The sequence below is a fragment of the Mangifera indica genome, chromosome 5 (genome assembly GCF_011075055.1).
Source record: "Mangifera indica cultivar Alphonso chromosome 5, CATAS_Mindica_2.1, whole genome shotgun sequence".
NCBI lineage: Eukaryota > Viridiplantae > Streptophyta > Magnoliopsida > Sapindales > Anacardiaceae > Mangifera > Mangifera indica.
In genome coordinates, this window is record NC_058141.1 from 4,596,299 (window position 1) to 4,612,956 (window position 16,658).

The 16,658-nt window shown below is 39.8% G+C and overlaps 1 protein-coding gene across 1 annotated transcript; it reads right to left on the reverse strand.

Annotated features, from left to right (window-relative positions):
* Window positions 1-1,228: 1,228 nt before the first annotated feature.
* Window positions 1,229-4,940, reverse strand: LOC123215472. The gene is made up of 3 exons (XM_044635585.1): window positions 3,482-4,940; window positions 2,707-3,203; window positions 1,229-1,297 (listed from the first exon to the last, which is right to left on the reverse strand). Exons 1-3 carry the CDS (start codon window positions 4,938-4,940, stop codon window positions 1,229-1,231), a joined length of 2,025 nt encoding a protein of 674 aa, XP_044491520.1.
* Between the last annotated feature and the right edge of the window lie 11,718 nt (window positions 4,941-16,658).

Sequence of the window (16,658 nt, forward strand, 5' to 3'; positions counted from 1 at the left end):
TTTATTTGCATAATAAAGAACAAGAGTGCTCCATGGTTGAGGGGGATTATCCAAGCGGCAAAGATTAGCAATATGATTCCAAATTGCGGCAGAATAGGGGCATTGGAAAAAAAGATGATCCATGCTTTCCGGAGCCAAATTGCAAAGACCACATACATTGCTAGGGATGATGCCGAGATTATGAAACTTATCCTTGGTTTTCATACCACCCTTGATACCCATCCATACAATGAAAGAGTGTCTTGGAAAATGTCTTTTGAACCAAATAATACTATGCCATGGAACTTTAGATTTTGAAACCCTTATGCTATTCCAAGCTGATTTGATAGTGAATTTACCATTTGTGCTAGGCTTCCACCATAGGATATCATCAACATGAGAGGGAGGAGGAATAATGGTAGTTTTTATTTCCAAGAGGGCTGTAGAATTTGTCAAAGGCCATTTCCATACACCTTCCTCAATCACCTCCTTGACTTTGCAATGCAACGGAAGTCTTGAGTCATAAACCACCCTAGGACCATATTTGTCAATGAGGGGTCCTAAAGGGTGCCAATTGTCATGCCAAAGGTGAGTATTCTGCCCATTTCCTACAATTTTCTGGATTTTTCCTTTGGCGCTCTCCCTAAGCAAAAGTAATTTCCTCCAAACCCAAGAACAATTGCCATTTGGTTTAACCTCCCAAAAGCTTTTGTTTCTAAGGTGATTATCATTGATCCAATCTGCCCATAAAGAGGTTCCAGACTTTTGAAGGAGTTTCCATACATGCTTCATCATTGCGGCCTTGTTCCAAGATTTGCTTTTCATTATGCCCAAACCCCCTTCTTCTTTTGGAAGGCAAATATCATCCCAAGCAACTTTTGCCTTCTTGCTACAGGATATGTCACCACTCCAAAGGAAATTTCTAAGGTAGCCATCAATTACCTTGTGTACTTTTGCGGGAAGGATGAATGTTGAGGACCAATATACTTGGATGCTAAAGAGGATAGCCTTGATGAGAATAAGTCTTCCAGCATATGAGAGGAACTTACTTTTCCAAGAGGAGATCCTAGCCACAATCTTGTCAATTAGGGGTTTGCAATCATCAACCCTTAGCTTGGAAGAAATCATAGGTACACCAAGGTATTTAAATGGGAGAGTGCCAAACTCAATACCAAGGATTGATTTAAGATGTTCTGCTTCAGCATTATTGACTCCGGAGAGATAGATATTGCTCTTTGTTTGATTAGTTCTAAGTCCGGACCAAGAGTGAAAGCACTCTAATACCCATTTTATCAGAGATATGGAATGCACATCCGCCCTACAAAAAATCATGAGGTCATCCACAAAATATAAGTGAGTGATATTATTTTTCTTACACTTCCAATGATGGCTAAATTGAGCATTCTCCTTAAGTTCACTAAGCATGCAAGATAGCACCTCCATGGCAATGACAAAAAGGTGCGGAGAGAGAGGATCCCCCTGCCGTAATCCTCTAGCACTTTTGAAGAAGCCAACAAGTTCACCATTTAGGCCCACCGAATACATAGGACTAGTGATGCACGTCCTAATCCAATTTATGAATGTTTGCGGCATATCAATGGATACAAGGGCAACAAGCAAGAAATCCCAATTTAAAGTGTCATAAGCCTTCATAATATCAATCTTTATGGTGCATTTCTTTCCATGAGTGTCCTTTTGGTAGTTGTGCATAAGCTCTTGGCATAAAAGGATGTTTTCACCAATGCTACGACCTCCCACAAAGGCACCTTGAGCTTTGTTAATGAATTGCGGCAGAATGGCTTTGAGTCGGTTTGCCATGATTTTAGTGATGCATTTGTACAAAGTATTGCAACAAGCAATAGGCCTGAAATCCTTGCAAAAAGAAGGATTAGAAACTTTAGGAACAAGTGCAAGGATAGTACAATTTACCTCTTTTAAAAGGTGGCTTGTTTTGAAGAAGTGCTTAATGGCCTTTATAACATCATCCCCAACAATGTTCCATGCTGCCTTGAAGAAACATGCACCATATCCATCCGGACCCGGGGCCTTGTTATTATCCATGGCAAAAATGGTTTCTTTGATTTCCTCCGCTGAAATTTCTTTAATGAGCATATCCTTTTCCCCACTTCCAAGCCGGAATTTGACTATCTTTTTGAGCTGATCAAGGTTTACATTTGAATGCTCCCTTACATTTAGGACAGATTTGAAGTGATCCACAAATTCCTCCTTTACTTCCTCCATGTTATTAACAAAAGTTCCATCCTCCCTTTGGATCCCATAGATAGAGTTTCTATTTCTTCTACCTTTGATGCTCTTGAAGAAGAATTTTGTGTTTTGATCACCTTCCTTAAGCCAATGAACTCTTGATTTTTGTCTAGAGAAAGATTCCTCAGCTAAAGAAAGGGATCTATAGGATTCTAAACTCATCTTCTCCTCTTGAGCAAGATCCTCATCCAAGGGGTTTATTCGGAGTAGTTCTTGGACGTTTTCAAGTTGCTTCCTAGCTTCTAACACTCTTTCGGAAATGTGGCCAAAGTATTCCTTATTGAATTTTTTTAACTCAACTTTCAGCTTTTTAAGTTTGCTTGTCACGTTGAACATGGGGCTGCCTTGTGCTTCTTGGTTCCAAACTTCAGCAACAATATTGAGAAAGTTTTCATGGTGTGTCCACATATTGTAGAATTTAAAAGGAACTTTTCTACAATCTTCTGTGGTTCCAATTCTCACCAAACATGGAGAATGATCAGAAATGAAGGGGTTGAGGAAATGAGCCATGGCATTTGGGAATACATCCTTCCAAGAATCATTGATAAGAGCCCTATCAAGTTTACATGCAATCCTTCTTCCTCCTTCACTACGGTTACTCCAAGTTAGGAGATGGCCCATGAACCTTAGGTCATCCAATTCAGCTTCCCTCATGCAATTTTTAAGGTCTTCACAGTAGTAATTACCCCAAGGTGCCCCACCAATCTTTTCTAGAGGGTTCTTGATAGTGTTGAAATCTCCCATTATGATCCAAGGTGTATTTTGCATCATATGGGATTGATTTATGAGATTTCGCCAAAGAACCTTCCTCTCCATAGGATTATTGCTGCCATAGACTATTGTCAAGCCAATGCTAGAATTCTCCTTAACAAGCTTCACCTCACAATGTATATATTGACCATCATTCACAATAACATTGAGATTAATAGTGGCCTTATTCCAACCAATCAAAATTCTGCCTATAGAACCATCACTCATATTACTACAATGTTCCCAACCTTCCCAAATGCTAGAACATACTCTATTGACATTAGTGCTTCATACTTTTGTTTCAAGAACAGCCATAATATCAATTTTATTTTGCAAAATGAAACTACTAACCTCCCTTTGCTTGATAGGAGCATTTAGGCCCCTAATGTTCCAGCAAGCTATATTAGTCATTTGAGAGAATTGATGGGGGAAGCATTTCGTTTTTGCTTCACCAATCTCCTCCGTTGCGATTTGCTAAGAGTATCACCCTTCTCCCTTTTGAAATCCACCTCATCAACCTTAATTTTGCCTCCAAAGTGGTTAATTGCTGGAGATTCACAAAGCTCTTGATCCGAATTTCCATCTTTTGTAAGAATTTCCTCCATCTGCTCCACACTTGAAAGATCAGCCACTCTAGATATCACGGAATTGGAAGATGCACCATTCGTAGGTTCCAATCTATTTGAAGGGCCTAATTCCTCATGTGACTCATTTAACACGGCAGTCTCCCCTACATCTTGAGCTGTCGTCATTTCAATGTTTTCATTTGTGGCTAAGGCTGCAAATTTGTTATTATTCATCTTCGCCATACTATTGTTAACGTTTTTCTTCCTCTCCTCTAGCTTCCTCCTAGGGATCATTAAGTTTAGTCTACCATTTCCATTGTTATTTCCAGCCGTATTTTGAATTTCAGAAGTTGCCATGCCTACATTTGCATCCGAGGCATCCTCCTTACTACTCACCTTTTTTCCTTTATACAAGCCATACTTTCCTTTTTCCGCTTCTCCTCTTTCCACTCTCCTTTTACACTCTTCATTTCCATGACCAAACATATTACACAGTTTGCATTTTAAAGGTTTCCATGCATATTCCAGCCGAATATCAACTCTTTCTTTTGATGGCAGTACAAGCTCCAATTTCTCCAGGAAATCATGGTTTACGTTAATCTCCACACAAATACGGGCAAACTCCAAACGACTCCCTTCCTCCGTAACAGAATCCACATAGAGGGGGCGACCTAAGACACTAGCAATATGGCTAAACCCCTTCAAGCTCCAATATTCCAGAGGTACTCCATAGAATTTTACCCACATTGCTATTTTCTTTATGTTTTCCGCTACCATTGAGAGATTCTTTTCCCATTTCCTAACAAAGAGGGGCTGCCCACCTATCATCCATGTCTCCTCTTCCAAGACTTTCATCATTCCTTCTTCATCCTTGAATTTCAGAAGATAGACTCCCATTCCAGTGGATATAAAATCAGTAAGCCCATAGTTGGACCAATGACGGATTGCATACCTTTTGACAAGGAGAAAAGGCATTCTTCTTCCCATGAAAAAACCAATGGCACACTTCTCCCATCTCTTTGCACCTTCATCCGCAACTTCAGGAGGAGGGGAAATAGAGTACTTTCCTCCAGCAAGGATTTCTGAAGGAGGAAAGTACTCAAGCTTCAGGTTTGATACTTGTTTCTCCTTCAATAAATTATTCCAAGAGCGTTTAACTTCAGTCACTGGAGCTGAGGAAGAGGATGCCGGAAAAGTCTGTTCAGGAAGCTTTATTGAGGAGAGATTAAGGGAGGAACCTTCAAAGCAAGACTCCTTGATGGAAATAAAAGAATCATTTCCAGCAGCATTCTTGGACAAGAGAGTAAGGCCATCATGATGTTTCATGCAAGAGGAAACGTGTGCCAAAGAGCTTTCCTTGTTTGACATAACTTCTCCCATGAGGAAAGCCAAAAATGGAAAGAAAGCAGCCAAGGAAAGACAAGAGAGAAGGCACAACAGTCAAGGACCTCCGAAATGGAAAAACCAGCTCTGAAGGAGAAAAGGTGGTCTGCTGTATACACCAAAATAGAAATAACACCACAGAAGAAAGAAAAACTTGAAATTTTGAATTTGAGTGGAAAAACAAGCAAACCGCCAAGAAGGAAAGAACAAAGAAACCTGGAAAACCAAGTTTATCAATGGTGAACAATAAACTGGAGAGAAAATGAAAGGGACAAAGATAAATGAAACGGAAATGAAAACTAAGGCAAAGAGAACAAGACAGAAAAAAAACTACAAACTAGATTTATGAAGGATAATCGAAAAAGTGAAAACAAAGAGAGGACAGCCATGAATGGAGGATACCGGTGACCAAATGGGTCTCCGGGCTAGAGGTTAGTGCCGGAGGGGACACCAACCAATGGAGGAAGATGATGGTAGATTGAAAAGGTTATTAAAAAAGGGGTGAGATTCTAGAGAGAAGGGAGAGCATTTTCTCTCTCATCTTGCTTTCTTCTTGCAAGCTTGCCTTAAACACAAATCTTCCTTAACCTAAACACTTACCAATACTCACCCCACCCCTTAAACACTTATAACCATTAACCTTTACCTACTAGCCATTACCACAAATGTCCCATAAAAGAACTTCATCCTCATCCTCCTCACCTCCTCATCCTTGGGAATTTGCCCACATGGCATTAAAAGAAGAAGTTAAAGGAGAACTTAAGGCCATTAAGGACCAAATGAATCAAATGATGCAAATGATGAGAGACTTGACCCTCACTCAAAGTAGGGCACCCTTATCACAGCCCCAAACTTCAACACAAAGCCAAATACCCCCTCCTCCACCTCACCCAACCCAACTACATCAACCAAGAAGACATATTAGACCTTCCTCTCCTCCTCCTAGACATCATAGGGAGGAATTGATGCTTCATGATTATTCAAGTGAGGAAGAACAAGAGAGGCCACCTAGGAGAGAAAAGGATGATGATAGGGGTTTAAGAATTGAAATTCCAGAATTCGAAGGGAGCATGAGTCCGGATGATTTTATTGATTGGTTACATGCCATAGAGAGAGTTTTTGAATATAAGGGCTATTCGGATGAGAAGAAATGTAAACTTGCCATCTTGAAATTCAAGGATTATGCATCCTTGTGGTGGGAAAATCTTAAGAAGCAAAGGGAAAGGGATGGTAAAGAGAGAGTGAGATCTTGGGAGAAACTAAAGAAGCTTATGAAGAGAAGATTTCTTCCGGACAACCATAAACAAGATCTTTACCTCAAGCTACACACCCTTAAGCAAGGAAGTGATGGAGGAGAGCATTACATAAGGGAATTTGAGAAGCTATTAATGAGAAGTGAGCTGCCGGAAGTGAAAGAGCAAACCATTGCAAGATTCATTGGTGGTTTAAACCAAGACATTGCTCATATGGTAGAATTGCAACCATATTGCACCTTTGAAGATGTTTGTAAGTTGGCTATTAAGGTGGAGAAGCAAAAGAAGGCCATGAAGTCTACGGTTGCCAAGTCATTTACCAAGGGGACTTCATTCTATAAAAGCCCTCCTTTCCACAAGGGAACCACCTTTCAAAAGGGTTCCCCATCCAACTATAAGGCTGCCGAAATCACTTCCAAGGAGAAAGGGAAAGAAAAGGTGGTAGAACCTAGCAAGAACAAACCAATTATGGGAAGACTTGATCTCTCCAATAAAAAGTGCTTCAAATGCCAAGGCTATGGACACTTCCAAGCCGAATGCCCAAATAGAAGAACTTTGTCATTGATGGAGATTCAAGCTATTGAAGAATCTCTTCAAGAAGATGAAGAAAATGTAGATTATGGCCATGAAGATGGAGCTGCCGAAGAAGAAGAAGAGGAGGTCATGCAAAGGGCTGATGAAGGAGAGATGTTAGTGATTAGAAGAGCATTGCATTCCAAGTTCTTTCCACATGAGGAACAAAGGCTCCAAATTTTCCAATCAAGATGCACCATTGGAGGCAAGGTGTGTTCTTTGATTATAGATAGTGGAAGATGTGCAAATGTGGCTTCATCTACATTAGTGGAGAAACTTGGATTGTCTACCATACCTCATTCTTAACCATATAAGCTCCAATGGTTGAGCAATGGGACCAGCCTCCAAGTAGCCAAACAAGTACTTGTTTCCTTCTCCATTGGTAAGCATTACCAAGATGAGATTGTGTGTGATGTAGTTCCCATGGATGCATGCCATTTGTTGCTAGGGAGACCTTGGCAATTTGATAGAGAAGTAACTCATAATGGTAAAAAGAACACTTATTCCTTCAAATTCAAGGGGAAGGCCATTACTTTGCTACCTCTTAGTCCCCAAGAAGCTAACAAGGCTATCAAAGGGAAAGAAGCTAAAAGGGAGAGTATGTATATGAATGGGCAGCAAGTAGAAAGGGCTCTTTTGAGTTTGCAACCTATCTTTGCATTACTTATACTTGAAGGGGAGCTCAAACATGAGAAGAAAGAAGCCCACCCCTTAGTTCAATCTCTCTTGGCTGAATTTGAAGATGTGTTCCCACTAGATCTTCCATCCGGCCTCCCTCCTATAAGAGGCATTGAGCATCAAATTGACTTGGTTCTGGGTGCACCATTGCCTAATAAGCCAGCCTATAGATGCAATCCCATGGAGACTAAAGAGTTGCAAAGGCAAGTGGAAGAATTGATTGAAAAAGGCTTTGTGAAGCCTAGCATGAGTCCAAGTTCTGTTCCAGCCCTACTTGTTCCTAAGAAAGATGGCTCATATAGGATGTGTGTGGATAGTAGAGCCATTAACAATATGACCATCAAGTATAGGTATCCCATCCCTAGACTTGATGACATGCTTAATGAGTTACATGGTGCTTGTGTCTTCTCCAAAATTGATCTAAGGAGTGGCTACCATCAAATAAGGATGAAAGAAGGAGATGAATGGAAGACAGCCTTCAAGACTAAAGGAGGCTTATATGAATGGTTGGTTATGCCCTTTGGCCTTTCAAATGCTCCAAGCACTTTCATGAGGCTTATGAATGAGGTACTCAAACCTTACATTGGTGCATTTGTTGTTGTTTATTTTGATGACATATTAGTATATAGCAAAACTCTTGATGATCATGTCTTGCATTTGAGAAGTGTTTTTGATGTGTTGAGGAAAAATAAGTTATATGCAAAGGAAGAGTAGTGTGAATTCTTTGTAGACCAAGTTGTGTTCCTTGGATATGTAGTTTCTAAGGATGGTATTCAAGTAGATCAATCCAAGGTAGATGTCATTAAAACTTGGCCCCAACCAAAGACTCTCACTGAAGTTAGGAGCTTCCACGGACTTGCTTCTTTTTATAGACGTTTTGTGCCTAATTTTAGCACTCTCATAGCTCCCATCACTGAATGTATGAAGAAAAATGGGTTTGAATGGTCTACGGCAGCCTCCAAAGCATTTGAAGAGGTTAAAAAGAAGTTATGTGAAGTCCCTATACTTGCTCTACCTGATTTTGATAAGGTATTTGAAGTGGAATGTGATGCAAGTGGAGTTGGCATTGGGGCAGTCCTAACTCAAGCCAAAAGGCCCATTGCTTACTTTAGTGAGAAGTTCAATGAGTCCAAGAGAAGATACTCCACCTATGACAAAGAATTCTATGCAATTGTTAGAGCCCTTGATCATTGGAGTCATTACCTAAGGCCTAAACAATTTGTGCTTCATTCCGATCACCAAGCCTTGAAGTTTCTTAGTAGCCAACATAAGATAAGTTCAAGGCATGCTAAATGGGTGGAATTCCTCCAATCTTTCTCCTTTGTTTCAGCATATAAACAAGGCTCTTCCAATGTAGTTGCCGATGCTCTTTCAAGAAGGCATTACTTGTTATCCATTCTTGATGCAAGAGTTCTAGGTTTCCAGCTTATGAGACAATATTACAATGAAGATGATAAGCTTTGGGAGATCATGAAGAAGTGTTCTAGAGGGGCATATGAAGACTATTCTGTCCATGATGGTTTTCTTTTCAAAGGAGCTAAATTATGCATCCCTAAGAGCTCTTTTAGGGAACTTCTTATTAGGGAGACACATGGTGGTGGATTAGCAGGTTATTTTGGCATAAATAAGACCTTAGACATACTTAAAGAGCATTTCTATTGGCCTAAGATGGTGAGTGACGTCCAAGCCATTATTGCAAGGTGTGGCACATGTCAAAGGTCCAAGTCTCATTTCAAACCTGGTCCTTACATGCCTTTACCTATTCCGGAGTAGCCATGGGAGGATCTTAGCATGGATTTTATTGTGGCTCTTCCAAGAACTCAAAGGGGAAAGGATGCTATAATGGTGGTAGTAGATAGATTCTCTAAAATGGCCCACTTCATCCCTTGTTCCAAGACTGAAGATGCTAGCAAGGTGGCTGAATTGTTCTTCAAGGAAGTGGTGAAGCTACATGGAATCCCAAGAACCATAGTTTCGGATCGAGACACCAAGTTGTTGAGCCACTTTTGGAGGACATTATGGAGCAAAATGGGAACCAAGCTCATGTTTAGCACCTCTCATCACCCTCAAACCGATGGTCAAACCGAAGTAACTAATAGGACTTTGGGAACAATCTTGAGGACTTTGGTTAACAAGCACTTAAGGGATTGGGACTTGAAGATTGCTCAAGCTGAATTTTCCTACAATAGGAGTCCAAGCGCAACAACCGAACACTCTCCATTTGAGGTAGTCTATGGCCTTAATCCCTTAACTCCTTTGGATCTAACTTCCTTACCTCTTGATGTGCAAGTTCACAAGGATGCCAAGGAGAAAGCTGCTGCCATGAAGAAGCTCCATGAAACCATCAAATCTCAAATCATGAAGGCCAATGAAGCTCACAAGAGGAATATCAACAAGCATAGGAAGCCATCCATTTTCAAACCGGGTGACTTGGTTTGGGTGCATTTGAGAAAAGAGAGATTTCCAAGCAAAATGAGGAGTAAGCTAGCTCCAAGGGCTGATGGACCATTTGAAGTGCTTGAGAGGGTAAATGACAATGCATACAAGGTGAATCTCCCGGATGAAATGGGAGGAGTCTCGGCCACCTTCAACATTGGAGATCTTTCACCATACATGGAGGATAGCCACCTTGAGGACTTGAGGGCAAGTCCTTCCCAACCCGGGGGGGATGATGTATTTTCGGCTACCTCTCCAACCCTAGCTTTCAAGTCTTTATCAAGTCTCCATTTGGCTCAAGCCACCATTGAGAATGAAGAATTAGCTCCATGCAAGCCCAAAGATTCATTGCTTTTTCCACATTGGCCCAACTCTACTTTTGGGTGCAATCTTATTACTTGCATCCAAGGCCTTAATGAAATAGCAACTTAAATGAGTCCAAGAAGCCAACTACAAGCCCACTTGAAGCCCAAGTAGATGAGGCAGCCCTCCATCACTTAAATGAAGCCCAAGATGCCATGAAGCCCATTTAGTTGGATTACAACTAAATGGGAAGAAAGTAACTATAGTTGGTGGACATAGTTCCACCTTTTAAGGAAAAGTTGTTCCCTTTTGTTAGTTTATTCATTAATGTAGTATGGTCTTAGTTTAAATGAATGGTTGAGCTTAAATGAAGGGCAAAGCTTCCATGTCAAATTAATTGCCCAATTTTTGCCGCCATATGCACTTGTATATGAAGTAGATTTTCACTTGTAAAAAAGGCTAGACTTCTTGCTAATGAAAAATTCAAGTAAAGCTTTGTAGCTTTTCTTTAGTTGCTCTTTCCTTTATCCAATTCATCTTGGAGGAAGAATTGGTGGTGGAAGACCCCAAGGTTGGTGGAAATTTCCTTTATGCCTTAGTTAACTTTCTTGTTACCCCTTGAAATCCAAAGTGTGAATGTGTGTTATATGCGTAGATACTGTTCACAGTATGTAATTTTGCCATTTTCAGATTTTGCCATCAAACTTTGAAACAAGTTTTGAATGCCTTGTTGATTGAGTTGTGGTTGCTATCATATACCATTAGAAAGCTCTTTGAATGCCCTTTCCAATGAACTATAATTTGTATGTTTTGGAAGTCATTTGATTGGTTAAATTGGAAGCCAAAGTGCTGCTGGGTTATGAACAATAATTTCCAGATTTTGAGTTTGTGAATTGTTGCATTGCCTTGATGGATATGCACCATATTCTCGAATAAGGTACCAAATGGGTTGCCACCAATATGAGGGACCAAGCATTAGATTAACTATGCACCTAGAGTATCCATACCTAACTAACCAGCCTATAAAAGTAATCCCGAGGAGACAAAGGAGCTTTAAAGGCAAGTTGAGGAGTTAATGAGGAAGAGATTCATGAGGGAGAGCATAAGTCTAATTTCGGTCATACTTGTGCCTAAGAAAGATGGGTCATGGAGGGTGTGCGTTGACTGTTGAGCCGTCAACAAAATTACTGTAAAGTATCATTGTCCTATTTCTAGGTTAGATGATATGTTAGATGAACTACATTGATCATATGTGTTCAAAAAAATAAACCTTAAGAGTGGGTATCATCAGATTATGATGAAAGAAGGAGACGAATTGAAAACTTTTTTTAAAACTAAGCATGGGTTGTATGAGTGGTTAGTTATGTCTTTTGGGTTGACTAATAGACCCAACACCTTTATGAGATTAATGAACCATGTCTTGCGTGCATTTATCGATAAGTTTTTCATTGTTTATTTTGATGATATCTTGGTCTATAGTAAGAGTATAGATGAGCATATAAGACAATTGCATGACATGATGAGTGTTTTGAGAAAGGAAAAATTGTATGCAAACATGAAGAAATGTTCCTTTTGCATGAACTAGGTTGTGTTCTTAAGGTTCGTAGTATCATCTAGAGGTATTGAAGTGGATGAGGAAAAGGTCAAACCTATTAGGGAGTGTCGACACGTGCATCCATTTCTTAGATTAGGAGCTTTTATGGACTAGTTAGTTTCTATAGGCCTTTTGTAAGAGATTTTAGTACAATACCTGCACCATTTTTTTGGTAAGTAATAATAATAAATTTATACCAAAGAGAGGATATACAAAAGCTTATCTAGGACAAAACCCCTAGATTAAGCTTAATATGAGCATACCTAGGACAAGCCCCTAGGTTATGCCGAAACAAACAAGAATCTCTAAAAACAATGGATCATAATAATCCAAGGATACAACTCAAAAACAATCACTTTAAAGTGAAACACCATACTATGCCTATTCAAAAATAGAATTAGGGATACCCCAATTGTTTGCAATTGACACATTCTCACTAGACTTGTTCACTTTCTTCAAACAACTTATCCTTACTCTAACACAATCTTTAATGAGAATTATGACTCTCTCCTTTGGCACTCCACCTCTTCCAAAGCAAATATCATTCCTAGCCTTCCAAATGTGGTAGACGGTTGCACCAAAACACACCTTACTCAAAATATTTTTGAAGTTGTCCTCCTTCCAGTTGCTTGCCAATTCCATAATCAAATTGGTCCACGGCAAGAGATTGAGGTGTTGATTGCAAAGGTTTAGCACTTCATTCCAGATTTGGGAGCTAAATACACACTTAAAGAAGAGGTGATCCATACATTCCGGCTCCTCATTGCACAATGGGCAAGAATTGTGAGATATAATGCCAAACCTCACTAATTTATCCCTTGTCATAAGTTTGCCTCTAATACCCAACCAAACAATGAAGGAGTGTCTTAGAAAGTGCCTTTTGAACCATATGAGCTTGTGCCAAGAAACCTTCTCCCTCCTAACCCGAATTTCCTCCCAAGCCGATTTGATGGTGAAAATGCCGCTAGATTTGGGGGACCAAATTAATGAGTCCTCCCCATCCATGGGGCTGCAAGGGAGAGCATCCTTTATTTCCAAAATTTGACTTGAATTTGCCACCGGCCATTTCCACCTATGCTCCTCAACAACTTCCTTTACAAGTGCATTCTTAGGGATACCCGAATCATATATAATCCTAGGTCCATATTTATCCAACAACGGTCCATGAGGGTGCCAATTGTCATGCCATAGAAATGTGTTTTCCCCATTGCCAATGATCTTCTAAAATTTGGTCTTCATTAGTTTCCTTAGGCCTAGTATCTTCCTCCAAACCCATGAGCTCTCACTATTAGGATTTATTTCCCAAAAACATTTACCTCTTAGCTTGTTGGTTTTCACCCACTCCACCCAAAGAGAATGCCTTTTATCCAAGAGAATCTTCCACATATTCTTTATTATGGCAGCTTTGTTCCAAGTTTTGCTCCTCATAATACCTAAGCCTCGCTCCATTTTAGGAACACATACCTCATCCCAAGCAACCTTAGCCTTCTTTCCATCCATAGTAGCACCACTCCAAAGGAAGTTCCTTAAGATTCCATCTATTTCCTTATGAACACTTGATGGGAGAATAAATATAGATGACCAATACACTTGAATGCTAAAAAGGACTACCTTAATAAGAATAAGCCTCCCCGCATAAGATAAGAACTTGCTACGCCAAGAGGTGATTCGCCCCACAATCTTTTGAACCAGTAGCTTGCAATCACAACTCTTAAGCTTTGATGAAGTTATTGGCACACCTAAGTACTTGAATGGCAGCTCTCCCACCTTCATATTGGTAATAGTCGAGAGTTGATTCTTTTGTTCTTGGGAAACCCCGGAAAGGAATATATTACTTTTATTGCAATTCATTTTGAGCCCGGACCATTTATGAAAACGGATTAGAGTATTTTCCATGAGGGAGATGGAATCACAATCCGCCCTACAAAACAATATAAGATCATCGGCAAAGCAAAGATGAGTTATATTATTTTCCTTGCATTTCCAATAATGGCCAAAAGAAGGTTGGTTCTTGAGTTCCCCAAGCATACGTGAAAGTATCTCCATTGCCATCACAAAGAGGTAAGGGGATATAGGGTCCCCTTGCCTTAAACCATGAGAACTCTTGAAAAAACCAACTAATTCTCCATTGATCCCCAAGGAGAAAGAAGGAGTTGTAATGCAACTCTCAATCCAGCCTATAAATTCCTCTGGAATACCAATTGCTCCAAGAATTGCAAGAATGAAGTCCCAACGTACCATGTCATATGCCTTCAAGAGATCAATCTTCATAGCACATTTCTTAATTTTGCTCAATTTGTGAAAGTTATGCATGAGGTCTTGGCACAACATGATGTTTTCTCCAATAGTCCGTCCACCCACAAAGGCTCCTTGAGCTTTATCAATGAAGTTAGGGAGGATAACTTTCAGCCGATTTGCAAGGATCTTGGAGATGCATTTGTAGATAGTGTTGCAGCAAGCAATAGGCCTATAGTCCTTGCACATAGAAGAGTTAGCCACCTTAGGAACAAGAGCAAGGATAGTACAATTTACCTTTTTAAGGAGATAACCCGAGGAGAAGAAATGCTTGATTGCTTTGATCACATCACTCCCCACAACCTCCCAAGCTGCTTTAAAGAAGAAAGCACCATATCCATCCGGCCCCGGAGCTTTATTATTGACCATTGCGAATATGGTGGATTTGATTTCCTCCTCCTCCACTTCCTTGATCATCATCTCCTTATCTTGATGCACCATATGGAATGTGACCAACTTTTGAATTTCCTCAATGCTTGATTTACAAGAATCCGTGGAGTTGAGAACCTTCTTGAAATAGCTTACAAATTCCTTTTTAACTTCTCCCATATCACTCACAATACTCCCATCATCAAGGCACACTCCTTTGATAGCATTTCTACTCCTTCTTGCCTTAACACATTTGAAGAAGTACTTGGTATTTTGATTCCCTTCTTGTAGCCAATGGACCTTTGCTTTCTGCCTAGCCAAAGATTCTTCAGCTTCACTAAGTCTAATATAGTTATCCAACCATGTTCTTTCTTCCTTAACTAAATCTTCATCAAGAGGGTAGGTTTGGAGCCTATTTTGAACATTTTCCAGGTTATTTTTAGCTTCCACCACCTTTTCGGATATATTCCAAAAGCCATTCTTATTTAACTTCCTTAAAGCACCTTTTAATTCCTTGAGCTTGTTAACAAGATTGAACATAGGGCTGCCCTCAAAATCCTTTTTCCAAGCCTCCCTTACAACATTGAGGAAGCTTTCATGATTCGCCCACATATTGTAGAATTTAAATGGGATCTTTCTCCTCTCCTCACCACCCCCACAAGTCACCACACAAGGAGAATGATCTGAAATGGAATGATTGAGAAAACTAGCAAAAGAATCCACAAAAACATCACTCTAATATTCATTGACAAGTGCTCTATCCAATTTACAAGCTATTCTCCTTTGCCCTTCACTAGAATTACTCCATGTGAGATGGCTCCCCATATACCTCAAATCATCTAAGTTTGCCTCTCTACAACAATTGTTTAGATCATCACAATAAGTATCTCCCCACACAGCCCCTCCTATTTTTTCATTTGGACCTCTAATGGCATTGAAATCACCCATAATTAGCCAAGGATTACTTCCCATCTGATTTGAGTGTTTAATTATTTCCCTCCATAGCATTTTCCTCTCCAAAGGTTGATTAAACCCATACACTATAGTTAACGCCACATGGGTTTTCTCCTTAACTAACCAAGCATCACAATGAATGAATTGGGGAGCCTTTTCCTTGATGTCTATACTAATAGCTTCCTTGTTCCATCCTACCCATATTCTTCCATTAGGGTGCAAATCATTATTATTAGCATACTCCCACTCTTTCCAAATATTACCATTCACTCTACTTAAGTTTTCATTTCCCACTTTAGTTTCCAGCACAACCATTATATCAATGTTATTGAACTTAATGAAGTGTCTTACCTCCCTTTGCTTGATAGGAGCATTGAGGCCCCTAATATTCCAGCATGCAATCTTGGTCATTTGGATAAAGTGTGAGGGGAATTAGCTTTCTTAAGCTTTGCCAATTTTTTCCCCAAGTTTCTAGTCTTCATGACTGAGGTAATAAAGAAAACTATAGGTTTTAAGTGGGGTAAGGAACAAGAGTGTGCATTTACATTGATTTAAGATAAGTTAAGTTTTGCACCTTTACTTGTTTTGCCTAATTTTACTAAACCATTTGAAATTAAGTGTGATGCATAGGTATTGGAGTTCTTTTAATGCAGGAGAGGAGGCCTATAGCTTATTTCAGTGAGAAATTAAATGGGGTAACCTTTAATTAGCCTATGTATGATAAAAAATTGTACACTTTAGTGACGACATTGGAGACGCGATAATATTACTTGTGGCCAAAGGAGTTTGTCATTCATACTGACCATGAGTCCTTGAAACACTTAAAGGGACAAGAATGTTAAACTGTAGACATGCTAAATGGGTCTAGTTCATTGAGATGTTTCCATATGTCATTAACCATAAGCAAGGTAGGGCTGTAGGGTTTACACCTGTGTCTTGGGTTCGAGTCACAGGATGTCCCAAAATGCTACCACTAATAAGCCTAGGCGTACTTGGTTGTCAGAGATAGGGGCAAGGCCGGCGACCCCGGGGGTTTACCGGCAGCGCAACCTGAAGAGTTCCCCCGATCACCGAAAAAAAAAAAAGGTAAGGAAAACATAGTTGTTGATGCATTATCTCGCAGGTACGCTTTGATTTCTACTTTAGATACAAAGGTATTAGGATTTGAATATTAAAGATTTTTAGATTCTAACTTTGCTAATGTTTATGCAACATGTGAGAAGATGGCTTTTAGAAAGTTTTATAGGCATGATGGGTATT

Bases quoted from the DNA above. Each gene is read 5' to 3' on its own strand.
- LOC123215472 (XM_044635585.1), bottom strand. From the start codon at position 4,940: ATGGGAGAAGTTATGTCAAACAAGGAAAGCTCTTTGGCACACGTTTCC. The intron at 3,204-3,481 runs GTGATACTCTTA...ATGGTTCTATAG, and splicing joins GGATTTCAAAAGGGAGAAGG to GCAGAATTTTGATTGGTTGG. The intron at 1,298-2,706 runs GTGAGAATTGGA...GATTTTTTGTAG, and splicing joins CTGATCATTCTCCATGTTTG to GGCGGATGTGCATTCCATAT.